Source organism: Thalassophryne amazonica, chromosome 10 (assembly GCF_902500255.1).
Source record: "Thalassophryne amazonica chromosome 10, fThaAma1.1, whole genome shotgun sequence".
Taxonomy (NCBI): domain Eukaryota; kingdom Metazoa; phylum Chordata; class Actinopteri; order Batrachoidiformes; family Batrachoididae; genus Thalassophryne; species Thalassophryne amazonica.
The window spans coordinates 98,062,263-98,087,521 of record NC_047112.1 but is presented as its reverse complement, the minus strand read 5'-3'; the positions used below and the strand labels follow the sequence as shown (position 1 = coordinate 98,087,521).

The window sequence follows — 25,259 nt, the reverse complement described above, 5'->3', positions numbered from 1 at the left end:
TTTACTCATAACTTTTCTCAGTGGTTGACAGTTGTCACTGAGGCCACACTATTCTGGTCATGGATGACTTCAATGTGACCACAGGTACTGACACAGCTGGACTCTTGGACCGTATCAGTGCCCACCATGTGACAGTGAAAGTACCTCAGTACCTTGGCTTAGCAAATATAAGAGACTACAAGTTTCATGTTTTAATTATTCTGACACAAGTATAAAATGCATTAATGCAGCACATTGTTCTGCAAAGTGCAACCAGTGTGCACGTGCACATGCATCAGAAGGAGATGCATAAATCTTTCTCCTTGCTCGAGTAACAGTCATCGAAACCAGTCAGTCAATGTACCTGAGCCCATGCTCCCCCAGGTTTTACCATTTTTATGAGGCAACACAGATCTAGGGTTGAAAAGTACTACATTGAGTAATTTATTAACTAGGTTTTTTTTGTATGGTAGTAATTGTACCTTTAATTGAGTATAGACTTTCAGTGCTCTGGCAAGGGTGGTGGCCAAGTGGTTAGTACACTTGTGCCCAAAACAGAAGATTCCCAGTTCACGACCAGCCCTGCCTGTTCTCCATGTAACACTGAATTGCATCAGAAAAGGTATCTGGTGTAAAACATGTGCCAAATCAAGTGGCTCTGCTCTGATAACACTGAGTGAAAAAAGGGACAAGTCAAAGGAATGTTAATAGATTTTTTTTCAGTACTCAACCGCCCACTTGCACTTTGAATTGCACCGCTTGACATGGTATTGCAATATTGGTGCACTGATTATTCTGATAATTCTGTTGTGAACTCATTTTACTATTTACTCATTTTTATTGAGTGGAAATTAGTACAACTGTTTTTGAGTATCTCTGCTCTCAAACCAGCAATGGAAAAATTAACAGAAAACATAACCTTGGTGGTGGCACGAAACATGCATCGAATAATAAATAGTGTTGTTGTGTGTGGCGGAGCAGATATGTGTAACGATTGTGCATTTATGGTAAAAATGTCAAATTTTGCATAGACATTGCTTGATTATATATACTCAACAAAAATATAAACGCAACACTTTTGGTTTTGCTCCCATTTTGTATGAGATGAACTCAAGATCTAAACTTTTTCCACATACACAATATCACCATTTCCCTCAAATATTGTTCACAAACCAGTCGAAATCTGTGATAGTGAGCACTTCTCCTTTGCTGAGATAATCCATCCCACCTCACAGGTGTGCCATACCAAGATGCTGATTAGACACCATGATTAGTGCACAGGTGTGCCTTAGACTGCCCACAATAAAAGGCCACTCTGAAAGGTGCAGTTTTGTTTTATTGGGGGGGGGATACCAGTCAGTATCTGGTGTGACCACCATTTGCCTCATGCAGTGCAACACATCTCCTTCGCATCATCCGTGAAGAGAACACCTCACCAACGTGCCAAACGGCAGCGAATGTGAGCATTTGCCCACTCAAATCGGTTACGACGACGAACTGGAGTCAGGTCGAGACCCCGATGAGGACAACGAGCATGCAGATGAGCTTCCCTGAGACGGTTCTGACAGTTTGTGCAGAAATTCTTTGGTTATGCAAACCGATTGTTCCAGCAACTGTCCGAGTGGCTGGTCTCAGACGATCTTGGAGGTGAACATGCTGGATGTGGAGGTCCTGGGCTGGTGTGGTTACACGTGGTCTGGTTGTGAGGCTGGTTGGATGTAGTGCCAAATTCTCTGAAACGCCTTTGGAGACGGCTTATGGTAGAGACATGAACATTCAATACACGAGCAACAGCTCTGGTTGACATTCCTGCTGTCAGCATGCCAATTGCACGCTCAAATCTTGCGACATCTGTGGCATTGTGCTGTGTGATAAACTGCATCTTTCAGAGTGGCCTTTTATTGTGGACAGTCTAAGGCACACGTGCACTAATCATGGTGTCTAATCAGCATCTTGATATGGCACCTGTGAGGTGGGATGGATTATCTCAGCAAAGGAGAAGTGCTCACTATCACAGATTTAGACTGGTTTGTGAACAATATTTGAGAGAAATGGTGATATTGTGTATGTGGAAAAAGTTTTAGATCTTTGAGTTCATCTCATACAAAATGGGAGCAAAACCAAAAGTGTTGCGTTTATATTTTGTTGAGTGTATATATATATATATATATATTATATAATATATATATATATAATATATATATATATATGCAGATATCCTGTTCTAATGTGGCAGGAATGGATTCAACCAGTGAGAGAACAACACTTCATTTGCATCTGTGTGACACATAGTAGTAAAGACAGAGCATTTTGAAGATATTCGTGAACTGCATGGCAACCATATTGGATTTTGCTATTATCGAGAGGAAAAATTGGGCATGGCATGATATGCAAAATTAATTCAATGATTCTGTATACCTGCTTCCAGCAGGGGTGGTGGCCAAGTGGTTAATGCACTTGATTTCAGTGCAGAAGGTTCCGGGTTCAAATCCCTCCCCTGCCACATTTCTCCATGTAATGTGGAGTTGCATCAGGAAGGGCATCCGGCGTAAAACCTGTGCCAATTCAACATGCAGATCCACCTTGGATTTGCTGTGGCGACCCCTAGTCGAAGGGACTTACCTATTCTGTATACCTGCTTCCTCTAATCAAAACTCATGGGAGTGAGTGAGTGTGTGTGTTTGGGGGGGGGGGGGGGGGGGTTGCAGCCTATCTCAGCAGTCACAGGCTGTGAGGTACGGTACACGTCAGACAGGACACAGGGCATGATATCAAAAATTTCTTATCATAAATTAAACAATGTTTGTGCAAAATTTGGTGCTATCTGTGAAACCCCCAGTCCTTTCAGATATCTGCCCCACTATGTGTCATATAGACCAAATGAAGTGTCATTTTTTTTATATTTTCTTACATGCTGAATCCACAATCATTGAGTTGAGAAAAATGTGAGCTTGGCATGATATCTAAAAATATGTCAATGTCTTTTCAAAATTTGGTGCTTTTCCCATAAAACATGCAATAATAGTAATAATTTACACATATCTGCTGTGCTATGTAGTAGTGTGATAATTCACAGATAAGAGACAAAATTATAGATAAAGATTACTTTGGTGTCAACAGAACAACTTATTTTCCTTAAGACGCTGCTGTCTATTGAATAGATATGAACTGTGAGAAATTACTCTTCATAAGTGACATAAACTGCAGCCAGCTTGCTGGTGACTGACTGAATTGGCACCTAAATGTTCACAGTGATGTGAAGAAATGATCTCACTGTGACTAAACCAACCTCTGTAGAAGCTGCCCACTCTTCTCGGCATGGACTCGCTGTAGATGTTGCGGTTCTCTTTGGAAGAGCTCCCTTCTTCTGTTTGCTGGTCATGATACAGACCAACCTGGGTCACAACAGAAGAACCAATCACACAAAATGCACAGGCTGACTGCTTTGCATGCCACAATGTCTGAGCTGATATTAATATTTATCTGTAAGAACAGAGGGAAAAGGAAATGTGCTGATTTTAAAAGTGGCCTTTGTAATAGTCGTCTGCAGCTACTATAAATAGTATTCTGGAAGAAAATTGAAATGCAATGACAAGCTGTGCTATCTTAAGTAGTCACAATAAAAGGAAGCAAAGCACACAGAGAAAATGAAGAGGCATCTGATGTGCAGAGAAAGAGAGAGAGAGAGAGAGAGCAGTTCATGACAGCAGTAACCACCCACATCCAGTCTTCTGAGAGTGTGGATGTGGGTGGAAAACGGTGGGTGCAGGCAGAATGTCGGACCTCGCTTTTTTGCCGCTGTGTGTGAAAAGATGCTGTGTTGTCCCTTGTGGAATCCCTTATTGGGGGTCTGCTGTGGGTGACCTCAGTGGGTGCCTGTTCGCTCTGTTAATGGAAAGATGATGAGGCATGAAGTGAGCTTCACATTACAGCACGCACAAACATGCAAACGCACTATATACTACACACGAGCGTGGAAATGTGCAGATAACAGCATTAGTTATATTTTATACTAGCAAGAAGCCCACGCCATTAAGACTTGTGACATACATTGGACCATGCAGCAGTAATGCTAACCCTGCCTTTCCTGTATTCAACTACCAACACCTGGACGAACAGCTAGAAGCACATCTGAATATGTTCACATGCACACTTCCTGCACGAGTTCACCAATGTAACCTGCTGCAAGGATCTGATATGATGATAATACTGCTAGTGGTGGGGGGGCTGGTGACTGACCCTGCTCATGTCTTCTTCTCTGGAAGAGCTCCCGGAGTGGTGAGGCAGCGTGCGGTGCTGCAGCTGTGGAGACAGGAGCTGGAGGCTGCTAGCTCTGGTATGCATGCCCTGCCCCACCAGCAGCCCCTCATCTGCCCCATGTGTCCTCTGGTGGTCCCTCCGTACATACATGGAGTGGCGATGTGGCCGTTGTTGGGAGGAAAGGGCTGGTGTATCCCTGACTGTAAGACAAAGGGTCATGAGGGGCAGATAGAGAGTGAGCATGACTTCCTCCACTTTCCCCTGGGTCCAGCGAATCTGGAGATTTGGCCTCATCTGAGGCCTTGCGGCGAGAGGAGGAGCGTCTGTAGGAGGAGTCCAGGGTGTTGCTCTCTCTGTCTGACCGCAAGCTTCCTCTTCCGCCTGTGCCGGGTCCAAGCCTTTCCACTCGGCGAGCTGCAGGACTGCTTGGCGCTGTCAGGTCCAGGCAACTGGAAGGAAAATAGCGAGGCATAGGCTCATCTGTATAAAGGTGCACATCATTCAAGTTCCCAACTGACTTTGCATCACTCAGTGTGCCATAGCTCTTGGAAAAGTTCAGGTAGGAAAACTTGGAGGAGGAGGGCGTAGAGCTGTGGGCTTCCATGTAGCTGTGTCGACTGTGTTTCTCCCCTGATTGTAGCGTATTTGTCTTCCCCTCCACAAAAGAATGACGGTTCTGCTGTGAGCGGAAGTTGGACTTGAGGTACTTGGCTCCGGGGCCATCTGAAAACTTGGACCCTAAGTTCATGTCAAAGTCACCCTTGCTCTTGGCTTCGATGGGACTGAGCAGATGAGACAGATTGCTGCTGGCCAGATCCATACTGTATGCAGTTGAGTGGTTGAAGATCTGCGGCTGGTAGTTTTTCGGATGCAGGGTGGGACTGAGGTTGATTACTGCAGACATGTTGCCGTTGAGAAAGCTGTCATTGCTGGGGTTGAGGTCTTCATGTCGAGGCAAGCTAGAGCACTCTCTGCTGCTGGAGCGGTGGCTTCCCGAGCTCTTTCCTCCATGGCTCCTGATCAACAGTCAAGAGGCAGGAGGGACAGAGAGTCAGTTGAATGAAATTGCTTATAAGACTGCACCAACCTGGAATAAAAAGTGAGATATCCTGCAAAATTGAATGATAATGTGACTTTACAGCTAATAAAGAACTGATATTAACACTTGATGGTCAGGTGATGTCCTGATGATTGGACAATGCCGTTGTCCCATCGAGATGAGCACTTCATCTCGACGACGCAGAACACCGTAAATGATCATCTCGATAGAACACCGTAACTACCTTATGCAGCACACACCGTAAATGATCATCTCGACAGAACACCGTAACTACATTATGCAGCATGTGTAATTGTGTCAAGATGAGTTAGCATGCATGCTAACGCTGAAACAGTCTCGGTGTACTGCTGCAAATGCTAAAAAGGATGGTTTCACTTTAGAAAAGAAAATAAGGCACAGTGCAATAGTTGCATACTATTCTCACTGGCAGTGAAGAGGACGCTGCCAAAAAGAAAACTGAGTATTGCTGATGTGTTGAAGCTTCAATTTCCAAACAAATGTTTCACAAAAAGCTTCACGAGTTGAAACTTCATTTAACAACTCATTAGGAAATCCAACTTACTACTTGTAAAATAGTATGTGTCACACTATGATATTTCATGTCGGAGGACACATGGCACAATTTATTCAATATGCAACAGCAATTAATAGTACAGTTATTATTGGCTGAATAAACAGATGGACTGAATGAACAACACCATCACAACTAGCAGACAGTTTAACTTGACTAGACTGAACTTGATCTACACTGTTTCCTTGTATTTTTACAGAAAAATCCTGGCAACTAATTGCAGTAAATTTACAGTAAGAAATATATAGGAACTGTACTGTAAATTTAATACAGTACAGTATTGTATTTATACAGCTACTGTGATTTTCTTTACAGTTAAATACTATAATTTAATATTTACGATATATTTACAGTGACTGAGTTGCCAGGAACAGCTGAGCCTTTTGGGGATCTTCCTTCTTACCCAATCATGACATTCACAACTAGTGTCCTCAGTTCCCAAATGCTTATTGAGTGTTGTTAGAAGGAAAGGTGATGTAACACAGCGGCAAACATACCACTGTCCCAGCTTTTTTGAAACATGTTGCAGGCATCCATTTCAAAATGAGCAAATATTTGCACAAAAACAAAGTTTATCAGTTTGAACATTAAATATCTTGTCTTTGTGGTGTATTCAATTGAATATAGGTTGAAGAGGATTTGCAAATCGTTGTATTCTGATTTTATTTACATTTTACACAACGTCCCAACTTCACTGGAATTGGGGTTGTATGAATAACACAAAAACAGCATTGTTGACAAGGCGCCGGAAAGGAATCCAACTTACTGCCAAGCACCCAAACACAGCTCTCACTTTGTAAGTACAGAGATTGGATGGACCTGAGAAGGGACAGCCTTACTTCATACTCCCACAGGACCTCCCACAGTATCTACTGAGGTACCCGATCATACGCCTTCTCCAAATTCATAAAACACATGTAGACTGGATGGGCATACTGTCCCAGACCTCAATGCAATGTTGAAGAGACATTTCATCCAAGATAGTCCCTCCACAGCCACTGCTAGGGCCATTTCACACATAGTATGAATAAGTATCAACACAGGGCGAATCACGGTGGAACAGCTCATATGAGCAAACCACGAAAACATCGAGCTGACGGGCAGGCGTGAACAATGCCATTGCGACGGTTTCGTGCATGTGTAACCACATCGTGCAGCTGCTGTGGAAATAAAAAATAAAAAATACATGCCACCCACGGGATTCAAACCTGCACTTTCCAACAGCTCTGACTGCCAGCCAGAAACTTTACCACTGAGCTACCATTGCTGTCTTGTAAAAGGTGCGGGAAAATGCCCGATATCAAGAAGGACATGGACGTATTTAAAAAACTAAAACCACACACCATATAAAAATGCCGCATTTTATTGAATGCCTCTTATCAAGCGGAAAATACAAGTATAATTCATCTGTTCCTCTGTAGATGAACCATGGTCACAGACGTACAGTCATGAAATGACATGAATGATGATCAGGGCGCCCTTATCATGTCCACATATGCTGGCGGCTTGTCCAGCTGGCCCTGCCCGCGTGTCCTGCCCGATGCGCATGTCTTGTGGACGGCGTGCCGCAGGACAGACATCGCATCATGTGGAACAGAGCTCACGTGGGTGACGTGACCGTTCTCACCCTGCACGCGGTCTATTCGAACCACTCCCCTAGGGCAGGAGGCTACGCCATAAGAACAGTTTCTTGCCCTCTGCCGTTAGACTCATGAACACTTCATAACTCAGTCACCTTAACCTTAACTCTGTCACTTTATCATTTTATCACAGGTCACTTTAGACAAGTGTACTTTGGTTTCTAATTGCACTCCTCCCACTGCACTGTTGTTCTGTTTGTGCCGTTGCACATAGCCTTTCATATTTCAATTTTATCTTATTTTAGCACATATTTTATCTTAGCATTTTATACTGCTCTCTGTTTAATGTTGCACCATTATACCAAAGCAAATTCCTAGTCTGTGAATCCTGTTCATTGGCAATGGCAATAAAGTTCTTCTGAGTTCTGAGTTACATTCAGATCGCCCACTGCATGTTATGACCTGACGGTCTGTTTCACCTGGGGTAGCCTGTCAATGTGTGAGCCGTGCGTGCACTCGCTGCAGCCCATTGCAACAGTAATATATGTTTTTATGTACGAGGTCTGTCCAAAAAGTATCGTACCTTTTTATTTTTTTCAAAAAGCTTGAACCTTCGTGCACATGCGTGAGTTTTTCCACGCCTGTCGTTGCGTCATTCGCCTGTGGGCAGGCATTGAGTGAGCACTGGTCCACCCCTCCCGTCGGATTTCTTTTGTCTGAGAACTTGCTGAGAGACTGCCGCTTTGCTCCATGAAATTTTTTTCTCCACGAAATCCTCCGCACGTCTTTCATTACAAAATCTCCTGTAACAGTGGAATGTGCCGCAAAAGTGCTATGTCCAGCTCTGTTGCCATTTCTGTGGTAGTCACATGATGTCCCGGATCGACACAGCATTCAGTTTAGAAATGATCTGGTCGATCCAGCCTGTCGAATGGCCGCTCGGCGCGACCTCCACCGCTGTGGGCCGTCTTTAAAAAGGTTTTAACACTCCTTAATCTGTGTGACGCCGACAGAATCTTCACCGATATCCAACTGAATCTATCGAATGGTTTCCAACTGCCTGTCTCTAACAGTTTCTGAAAAAAATTTCATGGAGCAAAGCGGCAGTCTCTCAGCAAGTTCTCAGACAAAAGAAATCCGACGGGAGGAGTGGACCAGTGCTCACTCAAAGCCTGCCCACAGGCGAATGACGCAACCGACAGGCGTGGAAAACCCACGCATGCGCATGAAGGTTCAAGCTTGGCTGATGTAATCACACGTGATTCAAATCCATATAGTTTTTGAAAAAAATAAAAAGGTACGATACTTTTTGGACAGACCTCGTATGTCCACGTGAGGACAGCAAGCAGACACACATGTGTCACAGTGGGCAGTTGTTAGTTCATCTCCATCCAAACACAGTATGTGTTCCCCAGCCAGGACGTCCAGAGCCAGAGATCTCCACAGCTGCTCCTGTTGGCGAACACACCCCGTCAGTTCAGCACACACCAATGTGCCACTGTGTCTGCTTGCAAAGCCACACTTGTGGGGGCACTTAGACAAATTTCACATCCAGCTCGACAGTGATCGTCTGCTGACTGTTGTCGTGCTAATAGTGCAAATGGCCACACATTTTCTAAGTGCCAAGCGAGTGGTGTTAAATGTTCGTGTGTGTCAGCTGGAATTTGGCTGACACTTGCCACGAGAGGGTTTGATGGGCTCATACTCTGTCTTTCAGCCGCTGGTGTACGCAAATAACTGTAGCAACAGGTGTAGGAGGCGTTGGAGGCAGCTACGATTTTACACGTATTGTATCTGATTCCTGCTTCATGCGCACTTCATGTGCAATTCAACCACATTCGTACTATGTGTGAAGGGGCCCTTACAGTACCAGTGCACTCCAAATTAATTGGTTTTTACCAAGATAAAAAGAAACCTTTAGATTTGGAAGTGTTAGATCATTTATCTTGTTAATTTCTTATAAGTGTTTGACATGCTCATTTCTAGATTTAACAAACTTAATTCAAGACATCTTGTCAAGTGAAATGACCTGTCCACGCAGCATGACAATTTCCCTCAGATTTAGTGTTTTTATCTCATTTTTACATACAACCTTTTTGCAGTGTGTTCTCTAAACATCATGGACATGTTGAAAAGCTTAAATTATCTACAGTGTGCATTGCTGACCTGCTGGGGGTGGTATTGTCTCCATGGTGAGGCTTTCTTTTGGAGGAGCGTACAGGTGTGGGTGTGGGTGGGCCGGGCCGCTCCACCATCCGTAGGGTCTGGAAAGCATGGTGGTTCAGGGTCTGCTCTGTTAAAAAGCGTTCTGTTGGGTTCAACAAGAGCAGGTTCTGATGACCAAATGCAAAAAAAAAAAAAAAAAAAAACACCTGTGAGTGCTTGAGACACCCTAAATATTCACATCTTGCAAACACAGTGAACAGTCATGTAAATATGAGTCACCTCCATTATGATAAAAGTCAGACTGTGCCATTTAATTATGTCTTACAGGCCCCATATAAACCCAGTGACAATCTGAAGAATGATTCCTGACATTTTATGGTTACTTACTGAAGTACTTGATTCCGTGAATTGATACAGGAACATAAAAATTGAACTCTGGAGTGGTGGTGTTCCCACTTCATTAAAATTGATGCCTTAATGTTGCCCAACAACAGAACAAAAAGACAGACAATTGTGCTTTGAAAGCCATGCTGCTTTGCAATTATGCCTGCAAAAAAGAAGACAGATGGCAGGCCTTTATAAAGTCAGTGTTGGAATCCCATTATTCCCTTCATTGACAGTGTAGGACTTGCACAGCAAAGAAGTATGCGTAGGTGAGTGAGTAAGTGAGTGAGTGGGTTAGTCTATCTCCGCTAGGTTGTGTAAGCAGTAACTCAAAAACAAACAATGCTATCATCTTGTAACTGACCAAATTAAAATAGCACATAAGGATGATGAAGTCATCAAACGGTGGTTAACCTTTATGCACCACATCAATAGAAAAAGCAACTTTGCTTATCCTATGCAAAATCCCATACTGCTGTCTGCACATACAAGATGCAGCGCCTGTCTTCAGGTGAGCTTCTTCTAAGACAAGCTATGAACCACAGAGAGAAAAATGATGCCCACTATGTGGCTAAATACAGTTGAAATACATAACAGAATACGTAAGTAAAACCAGAATTAAACAGTGGATAGAACATGGAAATAGAGATTTTAACAAAACTTTTCATCTGTGTTGCAAATTACCGATAGCAAACTCAATGCTTCAAAACCTTTGCAACACCTGTGTTTGGGAAAATGTGGGGGGTTCATAACAAAAGGAAGACAAGATGTGTTATGCTAAATGGGGCCAACTGTTACGAAACAAATGTTCTGAAACTTTCCACTTGATTAGCTCTCTCTAGTGTTCAAATACAATGAAGCACAAGTGAATGAATGGCTTTAGTCAGTGCAGGGTCAGTACTTGCACGAGATGTATGTTGACTGTGTTAGCAGTGAGTCATTAACTCCAGGGTGCAAGTGCACTGGCACTGCCCACATTATTGACTTGGAGCTCCTGTTTACAGTGCGGACACAGCAGTAACAGTGGTACTAGAATCACAACATCAGCTCAGAGGTGCTGAAGCACTGCTGAGAGCCACCATGCTGTCACAACGTAAACACAATGATGCAACCATCAGAAAAGTATTTTCCATAAAGTGTACATAACATAGCCATAGTTTATGTCCTCATGAAAGATAGTGTCATACAACCTCAATTCCAATGAAGTTGGGCTGTTGTGTAAAATGTAAATAAAAACGGACTACAATGATTTGCAAATCCTCTTCAACCTATATTCAATCGAGTACACCACAAAGACAAAATATTTCATGTTCAAACTGATAAACTTTATTGTTTTTGTGCAAATATTTGCCCATTTTGAAATACACAAAAAATATAAATGCAACACTTTTGGTTTTGCTCCCATTTTGTACGAGATGAACTCAAAGATCTAAAACTTTTTCCACATACACAATATCACCATTTTCCCTCAAATATTGTTCACAAACCAGTCTAAATCTGTGATAGTGAGCACTTCTCCTTTGCTGAGATAATCCATCCCACCTCACAGGTGTGCCATATCAAGATGCTGATTAGACACCATGATTAGTGCACAGGTGTGCCTTAGACTGTCCACAATAAAAGGCCACTCTGAAAGGTGCAGTTTTATCACACAGCACAATGCCACAGATGTCGCAAGATTTGAGGGAGCGTGCAGTTGGCATGCTGACAGCAGGAATGTCAACCAGAGCTGTTGCTCGTGTATTGAATGTTCATTTCTCTACCATAAGCCATCTCCAAAGGTGTTTCAGAGAATTTGGCAGTACATCCAACCAGCCTCACAACTGCAGACCACGTGTAACCACACCAGCCCAGGACCTCCACATCCAGCTCATCTGCATGCTCGTCGTCCTCATCGGGGTCTCGACCTGACTCCAGTTCGTCATCGTAACCGACTTGAGTGGGCAAATGCTCACATTCGCTGGCGTTTGGCACGTTGGAGAGGTGTTCTCTTCACGGATGAATCCCGGTTCACACTGTCCAGGGCAGATGGCAGACAGCGTGTGTGGCGTCGTGTGGGTGAGCGGTTTTCTGATGTCAATGTTGTGGATCGAGTGGCCCATGGTGGCGGTGGAGTTATGGTATGGGCAGGCATCTGTTATGGACGAAGAACACAAGTGCATTTTATTGATGGCATTTTGAATGCACAGAGATACCGTGACGAGATCCTGAGGCCCATTGTTGTGCCATACATCCAAGAACATCACCTCATGTTGCAGCAGGATAATGCACGGCCCCATGTTGCAAGGATCTGTACACAATTCTTGGAAGCTGAAAATGTCCCAGTTCTTCCATGGCTGGCATACTCACCGGACATGTCACCCATTGAGCATGTTTGGGATGCTCTGGACCGGCGTATACGACAGCGTGTACCAGTTCCTGCCAATATCCAGCAACTTCGCACAGCCATTGAAGAGGAGTGGACCAACATTCCACAGGCCACAATTGACACCCTGATCAACTCTATGCAAAGGAGATGTGTTGCACTGCATGAGGCAAATGGTGGTCACACCAGATACTGACTGGTATCCCCCCCCCCAATAAAACAAAACTGCACCTTTCAGAGTGGCCTTTTATTGTAGGCAGTCTAAGGCACACCTGTGCACTAATCATGGTGTCTAATCAGCATCTTGATATGGCACACCTGTGAGGTGGGATGGATTATCTCAGCAAAGGAGAAGTGCTCACTATCACAGATTTAGACTGGTTTGTGAACAATATTTGAGGGAAATGGTGATATTGTGTATGTGGAAAAAGTTTTAGATCTTTGAGTTCATCTCATACAAAATGGGAGCAAAACCAAAAGTGTTGCGTTTATATTTTTGTTGAGTGTATGTGCTGGCTGAAACCTGTAAATATGAAATTCAAAATTTGAAAATGTAGTAAGGTTGATGGATAATTGACACTTTTTTCTTTTTTTAAATTTAAATTTTTGTGGTGTTGCCTCTGTACACCACCATAGTGGAGCTGAAATGAAAAATAAATTAAGACTGCAGTGCAGAGTTAGATAACATAATTATGTTAGTATTTTGAATTTCCCTTCACTAATTATCTTTACAGATGAAAAGTTCTATTCAAAATAGTTCTATTTTATCCACTGTTGCATCATGCTTCTCTAGTTTTAGTTGTTAGCTGACACTGATGTGAAGGTGAGCACCGGACAGCAAAGCACACCAGTGAGAACATGATGTGCACAACTATTCAGCAGTCAAAATAAATTTACTTTTTGTGACTGATCTGGTGAGCCTGTTGTGAAAGTGTAGGAACACGGACCCACAACAGGGGGCGCAAATGAACGGACAATGGAGGAAGTCAAATAACAACACTTTACTGTTGTGAATAAGCACAACAATCACAGCAGATTACAATAATAGTTAATGAAGTCAATTCACAAAAATGTGTCACGTGGGCAGGCTCGAAGATAAGAGACGTCTGTCCAAAGCAGAACCGGAACCACACGATTTCCTCCGCCACCGAACCCCGGGAATACTGGAGCCGCCAAGCCCCGAACTCCCAGGTGGCCACTGCCTTCGCTTGTCGGATCTGGTACTGCTGGCGAGGAACAAAAACAGATGTGGGTGCGTCTGCACCCAGCAACACGTATGGTGGAAAACCACCTCCTCCTCTCGTCAGAAAACTGGTCAGTGCTGGAGTGTGAGTACTTATCAAAGAGGTAGGGAAAAAGTCCAACACAGTCTCCAGCTGTAAATACTCACTGTCTGCTATCAAACACACAAAGCAACAAAGTATTATTGTCGGGAAGACAACACAATCGGCTGAGCACTTTACCTCCTCGGTAGAGCGATATCTCAGCAAAGAGGTGGAGATGTCGTCTTGCTGATATACCACTGAAGATCAGATGATGGGTGACAGCTGTCGTAGGTGATAAGTGACAGCTGTCACCCCGACTGCTCCTGTGAGGCGGCAGCGCCCTCTTGTGCCTGGAGCCCGCACTCCAGGCAGGGCGCCCTCTGGTGGTGGTGGGCCAGCAGTACCTCCTCTTCAGCGGCCCACACAACAGAGCTAACCACTATCTGTGTCACACTGTGACAGATAGAGAAAATGGAATAGTTTCATATTTAAATATTTTGTCTGGTGGCAAATTTGTGCAATCTGTTGGTCTCCCGTGGATTTGGAGCTCTGATAGACAGAAGATGCCACATTTCCACGGACAATACAGGGAGCTGCATTCAGCAGAACAAATTTCCTGATTTCAAGCAAGTGGTAAACTTCGATAGCCTCACATGAGGCCCTCCCGGAAGTACAAAATGTTGCAATTCCTTGACTGGCCGCTTGGGGCTGGCTCAAAACCACAGCACATTCCCATAGGAGTCCATTTTTGTCCAACTTTAGAGAGAATAAACATCTTTACAGTCTGGTACAGAAAACTGTTGCTGGTCTCTATACAGTGTTTCCTCCTCCATGACAACGGTACGGGGGAGGAGGGGATTTTTTTTCTAACTTATATGAGGTCTGTCCGTAAAGTATCGTACCTTTTTATTTTTTTCAAAAACTATATGGATTTCATTCATATGTTTTTACGTCAGACATGCTTGAACCCTCGTGCGCATGCGGGAGTTTTTCCACGCCTGTCGGTGACGTCATTCGCCTGTGAGCACGCCTTGTGGAAGGAGTTGTCCCGCCCCGTCGTCGGATTTTCATTGTCTGGAAATGGCGGAATGAAAAGGACTTTTTTTCCATCAGAATTTTTTCAGAAGCTGTTAGAGACTGGCACCTGGAAACCATTCGAAAAATTTATCTGGCTTTCAGTGAAAATTTTACGGGCTTCACAGAGAATAAGGACTTTAACTACAGGTTTAAGGACCCCTTTAAAGGACGGTCGGTGCGCCGCGCTGCGAGCTGCGACGATGCGGCACAAACCACTGGATCATTTCTAAGCTGATGGCTCTGTGGATACAAGACCGTCGTGTGCTCTTTCTCTGGTTATCACAAGACCTGGACATCAGCCATTTTCCGGCAGATTTCACTTTTAACAAGAGATTTTGTCATGGAAAGCCGCGCGGAGGCTTCGTGCGTCACGACCGATTCGCTGATGAAGCGAGACAAAGGAACACCTCCGTTTCGGCGTGTTAGAGGACAAGTTGGGACATGTCCAGCTCTCCACAAGTTCTTTTATACTCACTCGACTGGTAAGCACTGAAAGCCGAGATAGACATGTCCCAACTTGTCCTCTAACACGCCGAAACGGAGGTGTTCCTTTGTCTCGCTTCATCAAACACACAAAGCAGCTAAGTATTATTGTCGGGAAGACAACACAATCGGCTGAGCACTTTACCTCCTCGGTAGAGCGATATCTCGGCAAAGAGGTGGAGATGTCGTCTTGCTGATATACCACTGAAGATCAGATGATGGGTTACAGCTGTCATAGGTGATAAGTGACAGCTGTCACCCCGACTGCTCCTGTGAGGCGGCAGCGCCCTCTTGTGCCTGGAGCCCGCACTCCAGGCAGAGCGCCCTCTGGTGTGGTGGGGCCAGCAGTACCTCCTCTTCAGTGGCCCACACAACAGGACCCCCCCCTCAACGGGTGCCTCCTGGCGCCCGACCGGCTTGTCCGGGTGGCGGCGGTAGAAATCGGCCAGGAGGGCCGGGTCCAAGATGAAGCTCCTCTTCACCCAGGAGGGTTCTTCGGGTCCGTACCCCTCCCAGTCCACCAAATACTGGAAGCCCCGGCCCATCCTATGGACATCCAAGAGCCGGCGCACAGTCCAAGCCGGCTCGCCATCGATGATCCGGGCAGGAAACGGTGCCGGACCCGGAGCACAGAGGGGTGAGGTGTGATGCGGCTTTATCCGGGACACATGGAAAACAGGATGGATCCGCAGTGAGGCCGGAAGCTGAAGCCGGCTGGACTGATGACCTTGAGGACCTTGAAGGGACCGATGTAACGATCCTGCAGTTTAGGAGAGTCCACTTTGAGGGGAATGTCCTTTGTCGACAACCACACCTCCTGCCCTGGCCGATACGTAGGGGCCGGGGTCCGCCGACGGTCTGCATGGGCTTTAGCCCTCGTCCGGGCCTTCAGCAAAGCAGAACGGGCGGTGCGCCACACCCGACGGCACTTGCGCAGGTGGGCCTGGACCGAGGGCACACCGACCTCTCCCTCAACCACCGGAAACAACGGGGGCTGGTACCCCAGACACACCTCAAAAGGGGAGAGACCGGTGGCAGAAGATACCTGGCTGTTATGGGCATACTCGATCCAGGCCAAATGGGTACTCCAGGCCGCCGGGTGCGCAGCCGTCACGCAGCGCAGGGCCTGTTCCACCTCCTGATTGGCCCGTTCTGCTTGCCCGCTGGTCTGAGGATGATACCCAGACGAGAGACTCACCGTGGCCCCCAGGTCCCAGCAGAAGTTCCTCCAGACATGTGAGGAGAACTGGGGACCGCGATCGGAGATGATGTCTGTTGGAATCCCATGCAGCCGGACGACGTGGTGGACCAGGAGGTCCGCTGTCTCCTGGGCCGTAGGGAGCTTCGGGAGGGCCACGAAGTGGGCCGCCTTGGAGAATCGGTCCACTATCGTGAGGATGGTAGTGTTGCCCTGGGACGGCGGGAGGCCCGTGACAAAATCCAGGCTGATGTGGGACCAGGGGCGATGAGGCACAGGCAGCGGCTGGAGCAGTCCCGATGCCCTGCGGTGGTCAGCCTTGCCCCTGGCGCAGGTGGTGCAGGCCTGGATATAGTCCCGGACGTCGGCCTCCAGGGATGCCCACCAGAAGCGCTGCCGGACAACTGCCACGGTCCTTCGCACCCCCGGATGACAGGAGAACTTGGAGCCGTGACAGAAGTCCAGGACTGCAGCCCTGGCCTCTGGTGGGACATAAAGTTTGTTCTTCGGCCCGGTTCCGGGTGGGGCTCCGTGCCAGGGCCTCCCGGACGGTTTTCTACGTCCCAGGTGAGGGTGGCCACGATAGCGGACTCCGGGATGATAGGTTCCGGTGGATCCGAAACTCCGTTTTGACTTCGTCTTCATGCACCCGGGACAAGGCATCCGATCTCTGGTTTTTGTCCCGGGGCGGTAGGTGATCCGGAAGTCAAAACGGCCGAAGAACAGTGCCCAGCGGGCTTGCCTGGGGTTCAGCCGCTTGGCGGTCCTGATATACTCCAGGTTCCGGTGGTCAGTGAAAACCGTGAATGGCACGGACGTTGCCTCCAACAGATGTCTCCACTCTTCAAGAGCCTCTTTCACCGCAAGGAGTTCTGGATTGCCGACGTCATAGTTCCGTTCGGCCGGGGTCAACCTGCGGGAAAAATAGGCACACGGGTGAAGGACCTTATCGGTCTCTCCGCTCTGGGAAAGCACAGCTCCTATCCCTGAGTCCGAGGCGTCCACTTCAACCACAAACTGGCGACTAGGATCGGGCTACACCAGAACGGGTGCAGACGAGAAGCGCGTGTCAACTCCTTGAACGCGGCATCGCACCGATCCGACCAGGTGAAGGGGACTTTTGGAGAGGTCAGGGCTGTCAGGGGGCTAACTACCTGACTGTAGCCCTTAATGAACCTCCTGTAGAAATTTGCAAAGCGAGGAACTGTTGCAGCTTCCTACGGCTGGTAGGTTGGGGCCAGTCTCTCACCGCCGCGACCTTGGCCGGATCAGGGGCGATGGAGTTAGGGGAGATGATAAACCCAGGAGGACAAAGAAGTGCGATGAAACTCACACTTCTCGCCCTTCACAAAAAGCCGGTTCTCCAACAACCGCTGCAGGACCTGAGTACATGCCGGACATGGGTCTCAGGATCCGGAGAAAAGATGAGTATATCGTCCAGATATATGAAGACGAATCGGTGCAGGAAATCCCCGCAAGACATCATTACTAATGCTTGGAACGTCGCGGGGGCGTTTGTAAGACCGAACGGCATGACCAGGTACTCAAAGTGACCTAAGGGGGTGTTAATGCCGTCTTCCACTCGTCTCCTTCCGGATCCGAACCAGGTGATACGCATTTCTAAGATCTAGCTTAGGGAATATTTGGGCTCCAGGCAGGGGCGTGAACACTGAATCCAACAAGGGCAACGGGTATCGGTTACGAAACCGTGATGTCGTTCAGCCCCCTGTAAGTCAATGCATGGACGAAGTCCGCCATCTTTTTTCCACCAAAAAAGAAAACCTGCCCCATCAGGGAGGTGGAATTCCGGATCAACCCGGCAGCTAAGAGTCCCGGATATAGGTCTCCATTGATTCGACGCTCAGTTCGTGAGAGGTTGTTACAGCCTGCTGGACGGGAACTCAACGCCTGGAATCGAAATCAATGTCACCAATCGTACGGACGGTGCTGGGGGAAGGGTTGAGCGCCAGATCCTTACTGAACCAATCCACAAGTCATGGTACCCACCGGCACCGTCTCAAGATTGGGCGGGACTCTGACCTCCTCCCTAGCTTGGGAACCGGGAGGAACCGAGGAACCTAAACATACCCGATTGCAGGTCTCGCTCCACTGAACCACTACCCCGGACGGCCAATCGATCCGGGGATTATGTTTTAACATCCAGGGGAACCCGAGAATCACACGGGAGGTGGCAGGATCACAAAAAACTCGATCTCCTCCCGGTGGTTCCCTGACACCACCAGAGTACTGGTGGTGTCTTATGTGTGATTAGAGGGAGTAGGGAGCCATCTAGTGCCCGTACTTGCACAGGTGAAGTAAGTGCCACCAGAGGGAGCCCTGCCTCCCTGGCCCATTTGCTGTCTAGCAAATTCCCTTCAGAGCCCATGTCCACCAGTGCTGGGCCTGAAGGGTTAAATCCTCGTAAAGGATTGTAACTGGGAGTCGTGTGGCAATATGGGTGTGTCCCACGTGAATGTCTTGGCCCACCCCTAGCCCAGTTTCTAGGGGCGGGCGTTGGTGTTTACCGCTCGGGGCAGTCCCTCACTTGATGCTCTATCGAGCCCACAACAAAGCACGCTCCGCGGACCAGCCTCCTCTGTCTATCCGGTGGTCTAACTGTGGCCCTGCTCGTGTCCATAGCTTCAATCAGCAGGGGGAGCTGTACCACACGGAGCGTAGAGGCCGTGGAGCGGGGGAGTGCGGAACTCGGATCGGAACCGGAAGGGAGAGTGGACCGGCGCGTTGCCCGGCCACGCCCTTCGTCCGTTCCCGACGGCGTTCTTCTAACCGATTGTCTAATCGTATAACGAGATCAATAAGCCCGTCTAAATCCCGCGGTTCGTCCTTAGCCACCAGGTGCTCCTTCAGGACCAACGACACAGTCCCGTTTACGAAGAGTCGGCACGGAGGTGCAGTGCTATTCCAGCCGGACCTCGCAGCCGCGATGCGGAAGTCGACTGCATAAGCAGCTGCGCTCCGGCGCCCCGTCTCATTGACAGCAGCACGGCTGAAGCGGTCTCTCCTCTATTTGGGTGATCGAACACTGTTCTGAACTCCCTCACAAACCCATCATATGTCCAGCTCTCCACAAGTTCTTTTATACTCACTCGACTGGTAAGCACTGAAAGCCGAGATAGACATGTCCCAACTTGTCCTCTAACATGCCGAAACGGAGGTGTTCCTTTGTCTCGCTTCATCAGCGAATCGGTCGTGACGCGCGAAGCCTCCGCGTGGCTTTCCATGACAAAATCTCTTGTTAAAAGTGAAATCTGCCGGAAAATGGCTGATGTCCAGGTCTTGTGATAACCAGAGAAAGAGCACATGACGGTCTCGTATCCACAGAGCCATCAGCTTAGAAATGATCCAGTGGTTTGTGCCGCATCGTCGCAGCTCGCAGCGCGGCGCACCAACCGTCCTTTAAAGGGGTCCTTAAACCTGTAGTTAAAGTCCTTATTCTCTGTGAAGCCCGTAAAATTTTCACTGAAAGCCAGATAAATTTTTCGAATGGTTTTCCAGGTGCCAGTCTCTAACAGCTTCTGAAAAAATTCTGATGGAAAAAAAAGTCCTTTTCATTCCGCCATTTCCAGACAATGAAAATCTGACGAGGAGGCGGGACCACTCCTTCCACAAGGCGTGCTCACAGGTGAATGACGTCACCGACAGGCGTGGAAAAACTCACGCATGCGACACGAGGGTTCAAGCATGTCTGACGTAAAAACATATGAATGAAATCCATATAGTTTTTGAAAAAAATAAAAAGGTACGATACTTTACGGACAGACCTCGTATGTTTTAAGCCATAAAGTTCTGTAAATTTAAAGGTGTAACATCTCTGCCTCTCATAGTGACCATAGGCTGATGCAGATGGTAGCTGCTGTAGAGGCTGTGTCTGTCATAAGGAGTATTTTATTACAAATACCTGGAAAAAAATATGGGTTGTTGTGTGGTGAAACATCCTAATGAATCATCTAAGATGTCTCTGTTGCAATACTTGCGCTGAGTTTATATTGCATGGTGACAGTGTTAGCACTTTTAGCTGCTGTCGGAAGCTTTGTCTGTTGGAGTCAATTAATGCACAATTACTTAGAAAATAAGCACCTCATAACTTTTAACCCGTTTATGCCCAGATTTTTGTTTTTTTTTATACGTGGAAAAAGTTGCATTAGTACCTTTGAGATTTTTTATTGTGAGTAGAAAATGACAGTGATACACTTCAGCAACAATTGTTGCCAGTGGGGCAAAACAGGTTACTGTACACATTAAAACAAATCGTTAGGAGAACAGTTGCACAGTCCCCAAAAAATATATATAATAAACATCCGAACTGAGGCTACCCTGTTCCCGAACTTGAAGAGGGGTTTGTTCAGGCTTCTTTTGTCACACACTGAACCACCCATGGTCCACCCCTTTTCATTGTGAATCAGCGTGGCAGGGGCTGCCAACATGACAACACCCAGACACAGGCTTCATATCTGGCGTTCTGGGTCTCTATAGAACACCCATGGGTGACGTCATGCAGACTATGTCCAGTATATATACAGTCTATGGTTTCAAGATATATATGCGTGTTGTGGGAAGCTGGATTTGACCGGGATTCACTGAGGTCTGAAAGCAAATGTTGATAGAATCCAGCTTGCTCGGGGATCATGCCTTGATATTTCCTCACTATGTTTGTGCACTGATCTTATCACTGTGTTGGGCTTCAATGCGACTGCAAGGGCACATATATCAAACAATTCTGCAGCACCTTTTCGCCAAGAGAATCTGTTGGGCACTTTGACTTCCAGATAAAAAAAGATTAAAAAGCATAAAGCCATGCTGTCTTTTTCTTCAAGCCTGACCTGGAATAGATGCACTGCATACTGCTGCCTCGGGTCCGTTCTCTGCTCATGTAGCATTCACACCCCAAGCTCAACGTTTGGCCAATCAGAAGCCCAGTCTGAGGCATCGGACAGTAGCATATAAATGCATGAGTATTGTAAAAGTAAATAACAAGTAGAGGGCAAAATGGTAAACAAACGTGCAGGCCTTGGGAAAGCTCTCCACCTGATGTCCACTCAAAGTTCTGAGCATGCACAAAACATTTTGATGGACTTGGCGGACATCAGCTGACAAGGAACTCATTTTGTGGATGGGAAAAGTACACTCAACAAAAATATAAACGCAACACTTTTGGTTTTGCTCCCATTTTGTATGAGATGAACTCAAAGATCTAAAAACTTTTCCACATACACAATATCACCATTTCCCTCAAATATTGTTCACAAACCAGTCTAAATCTGTGATAGTGAGCACTTCTCCTTGCTGAGATAATCCATCCCACCTCACAGGTGTGCCATATCAAGATGCTGATTAGACACCATGATTAGTGCACAGGTGTGCCTTAGACTGTCCACAATAAAAGGCCACCCTGAAAGGTGCAGTTTTATCACACAGCACAATGCCCAGAATGTCGCAAGATTTGAGGGAGCGTGCAATTGGCATTCTGACAGCAGGAATGTCAACCAGAGCTGTTGCTCGTGTATTGAATGTTCATTTCTCTACCATAAGCTGTCTCCAAAGGCGTTCAGAGAATTTGGCAGTACATCCAACCAGCCTCACAACCGCAGACCACGTGTACCACACCAGCCCAGGACCTCCACATCCAGCATGTTCACCTCCAAGATCATCTGAGACCAGCCACTCGGACAGCTGCTGAAACAATCGGTTTGTATAACCAAAGAATTTCTGCACAAACTGTCAGAAACCGTCTCAGGGAAGCTCATCTGCATGCTCGTACGTCCTCATCGGGGTCTCGACCTGACAAGAGTTTGTCGTCGTAACAGACTTGAGTGGGCAAATGCTCACATTCGCTGGCATTTGGCACGTTGGAGAGGTGTTCTCTTCACGGATGATCCCAGTTCACACTGTTCAGGGGCAGATGGCAGACAGCGTGTGTGCGTCGTGTGGGTTGAGCGGTTTTCTGATGTCAATGATGTGGATCGAGTGGCCCATGGTGGCGGTGGGGTTATGGTATGGGGCAGGCGTCTGTTATGGACGAAGAACACAGGTGCATTTTATTGATGGCATTTTGAATGCACAGAGATACCGCGACGAGATCCTGAGGCCCATTGTTGTGCCATACATCCAAGAACATCACCTCATGTTGCAGCAGGATAATGCACGGCCCCATGTTGCAAGGATCTGTACACAATTCTTGGAAGCTGAAAATGTCCCAGTTCTTGCATGGCCGGCATACTCACCGGACATGTCACCCATTGAGCATGTTTGGGATGCTCTGGACCGGCGTATACGACAGGGTGTACCAGTTCCTGCCAATATCCAGCAACTTCGCACAGCCATTGAAGAGGAGTGGACCAACATTCCACAGGCCACAATTGACAACCTGATCAACTCTATGCGAAGGAGATGTGTTGCACTGCATGAAGCAAATGGTGGTCACACCAGATACTGACTGGTATCCCCCCCCAATAAAACAAAACTGCACCTTTCAGAGTGGCCTTTTATTGTGGGCAGTCTAAGGCACACCTGTGCACTAATCATGGTGTCTAATCAGCATCTTGATATGGCACACCTGTGAGGTGGGATGGATTATCTCAGCAAAGGAGAAGTGCTCACTATCACAGATTTAGACTGGTTTGTGAACAATATTTGAGGGAAATGGTGATATTGTGTATGTGGAAAAAGTTTTAGATCTTTGAGTTCATCTCATACAAAATGGGAGCAAAACCAAAAGTGTTGTGTTTATATTTTTGTTGAGTGTATATTTGTAGGACAAAAATGTAAATATCGGATATCTAGAATTTGTATCAGCTCCTCAAACATTTCCTTGATCCAGCATGGTGTGACACAGGCTTCTTCATTATCTGATCTTTTAACTTGGTGAGATATAAGATTATATAATTTATTGTTTTTGAGTTATTGCTTACACAAACTGGCCAGGAAGGACTAAAGCCCTGGTCACACGGCACTAACAATGGACACCAATGCCAAAACGAAACAAGAATCTGGGCTTGCATTGACTTTCTGAGACATCGTTAACAGTCGTAGCGCCTGTAGCTGGCGCTTCGTCAGAATTTTCAAACTGTTGAAAAATGTGAACAAATCCCGATGACCAACTTCAAATCTTCTGTATTCCATTTTGCTTTTCTGAACGTTTTATCAACTACTTTAACTATTATACATGTTCCAGCCATTTGTGGCTGGATCGGCTGTGCGCACAGGCACGTTCATCATGATGTTTCATTTTGGTTTTGTTTAAAGCATCAAGGTCTGCATTCGCTTCTTTTTCTTGTGTTACTTTCGGTTTTGTTTCATTCCTTTATGCGCTCTTGATTCACAGGTTTTTTTGGTGATGCTGGAAGCACAGGATCATTATCCACCTTTTCTCGATGATTTGACTTTGTGATTTTTTTCCGTTGTTCAGCTATTGTTGTGTGTCATGTGTGCCGGGCCCTAATGCACAAACTCATCAAAATTTTGCTGTACAAGTCTGATGTTGTTTACCAGACTGCAAATAGACTGCAATTAGTCTAAAACTCTGCTGCATTACAGTGCTAGTGCACAGCATTTAAGTCACTCTCTACCATACTGTCTCACCTACAGTGACAGCACAGCTGTTTTGTTTTTATTGTCTATACAAATGTACAGGCACGTTCAGCATATTACACCAACTTAACTGTAGGATCTAACTGCTTGTATGGGTGAAGAGATACTGTAGGGGAGGTTTGGCTTGATGTTTCCATGTTTATTGTGTTTCTCATTTGCATGGCGTATGCATGTACACAGTGATAACTTACACCATATATAATCTAGAGCAGGGGTAGGCAACCTGTTCCAGAAAGAGCCATGAGGGTGCAGGTTTTCTTTGCAGCTACTGACTCCACCAGGTGATTTCACTGATTAACTGATTCCATCTGCTCAAAGTGATATTAATCAGTAAAATCACCTGGTGGAGTCAGTGGCTGCAAAGAAAACCTGCACCCTCATGGCTCTTTCTGGAACAGGTTGCCTACCCCTGATCTAGAGCATGATATATGTGATACAAATGCCAGTTTGTGTTTTGTTTCCGTACCACAGCATGATGTGTAGGGAGTCCACAGTTTGCACACTGATAGTAGAACAAAACTAGATTTCATGTTTTATGACACATCATGATCATGTGTGTTTAAATTTGTTGATCAGAAACTCTATGGGCTACTTTGGGAGTTAACGCTCCAAGTTAACACTCATAATTTGGCAAACTACATTAATACATGTCAACATTAACCCATGACAATTTATGTTATAATTTGAGAAAGGAAACTAGTATTTGAACCCATGTTCACTTGTTAACATTACAAATGAATGGATGTATTTACATTAACACTATAACAAATATCAAGGTTTTTTTTTTTTGGCTTTGTTTTTTTCCCCTGGAAAAAAAGTCAAGATTTTGAAGGGAAAAAAAAAAAAATTAAAACAGGAAATTTTCAAAGCATTAATTTTCTAAATCTTAAAAAATCGAATGTAAAACTTATTCTACAAATGAGAAAATCATCATACAAAACCAACCCAAATTGAATGAAATGTTAATTTGCACTCACACAACCACTACAAAGAATGTGTCAACCACTCCAACATTAGTGTTTCCTGTTTTAAGGAGGCAAAAACACTCGTATACACATCTGTCCTAAGTGTGACATCACTGGAGCAAATATCGACATTGCAGTAACACTCACAATGCTATGTCAACTCAACAATATATAGTAAGCTCCATTTGATGTTGATATGCAACGAACACACCAGTACAATCCCATAAGCCACTGTGCAGGTCAACATTTCACAAAATGCACATATTATTACATTTATTATAAGCTATTCTATGTCTAT

General features: G+C 45.9%; 2 protein-coding genes across 2 annotated transcripts in view; both read right to left on the bottom strand.

Moving 5' to 3' along the window:
* LOC117518169 (cyclin-dependent kinase-like 5) overlaps positions 1–353 on the bottom strand; it is a 56,007-nt gene extending 55,654 nt beyond the window's left edge. Inside the window, 1 exon segment of the mRNA XM_034179227.1 lies at positions 344–353. Within this exon segment, the coding sequence (XP_034035118.1) occupies positions 344–353 (10 nt within the window).
* Positions 354–592: 239 nt separating this feature from the next.
* Positions 593–25,259, bottom strand: part of LOC117518168 (cyclin-dependent kinase-like 5) — a 186,677-nt gene continuing 162,010 nt past the window's right edge. Inside the window, 6 exon segments of the mRNA XM_034179226.1 lie at positions 593–651; positions 3,269–3,374; positions 3,763–3,864; positions 4,219–4,417; positions 4,419–5,255; positions 9,617–9,783. Of these exon segments, the coding sequence (XP_034035117.1) occupies positions 593–651; positions 3,269–3,374; positions 3,763–3,864; positions 4,219–4,417; positions 4,419–5,255; positions 9,617–9,783 (1,470 nt within the window).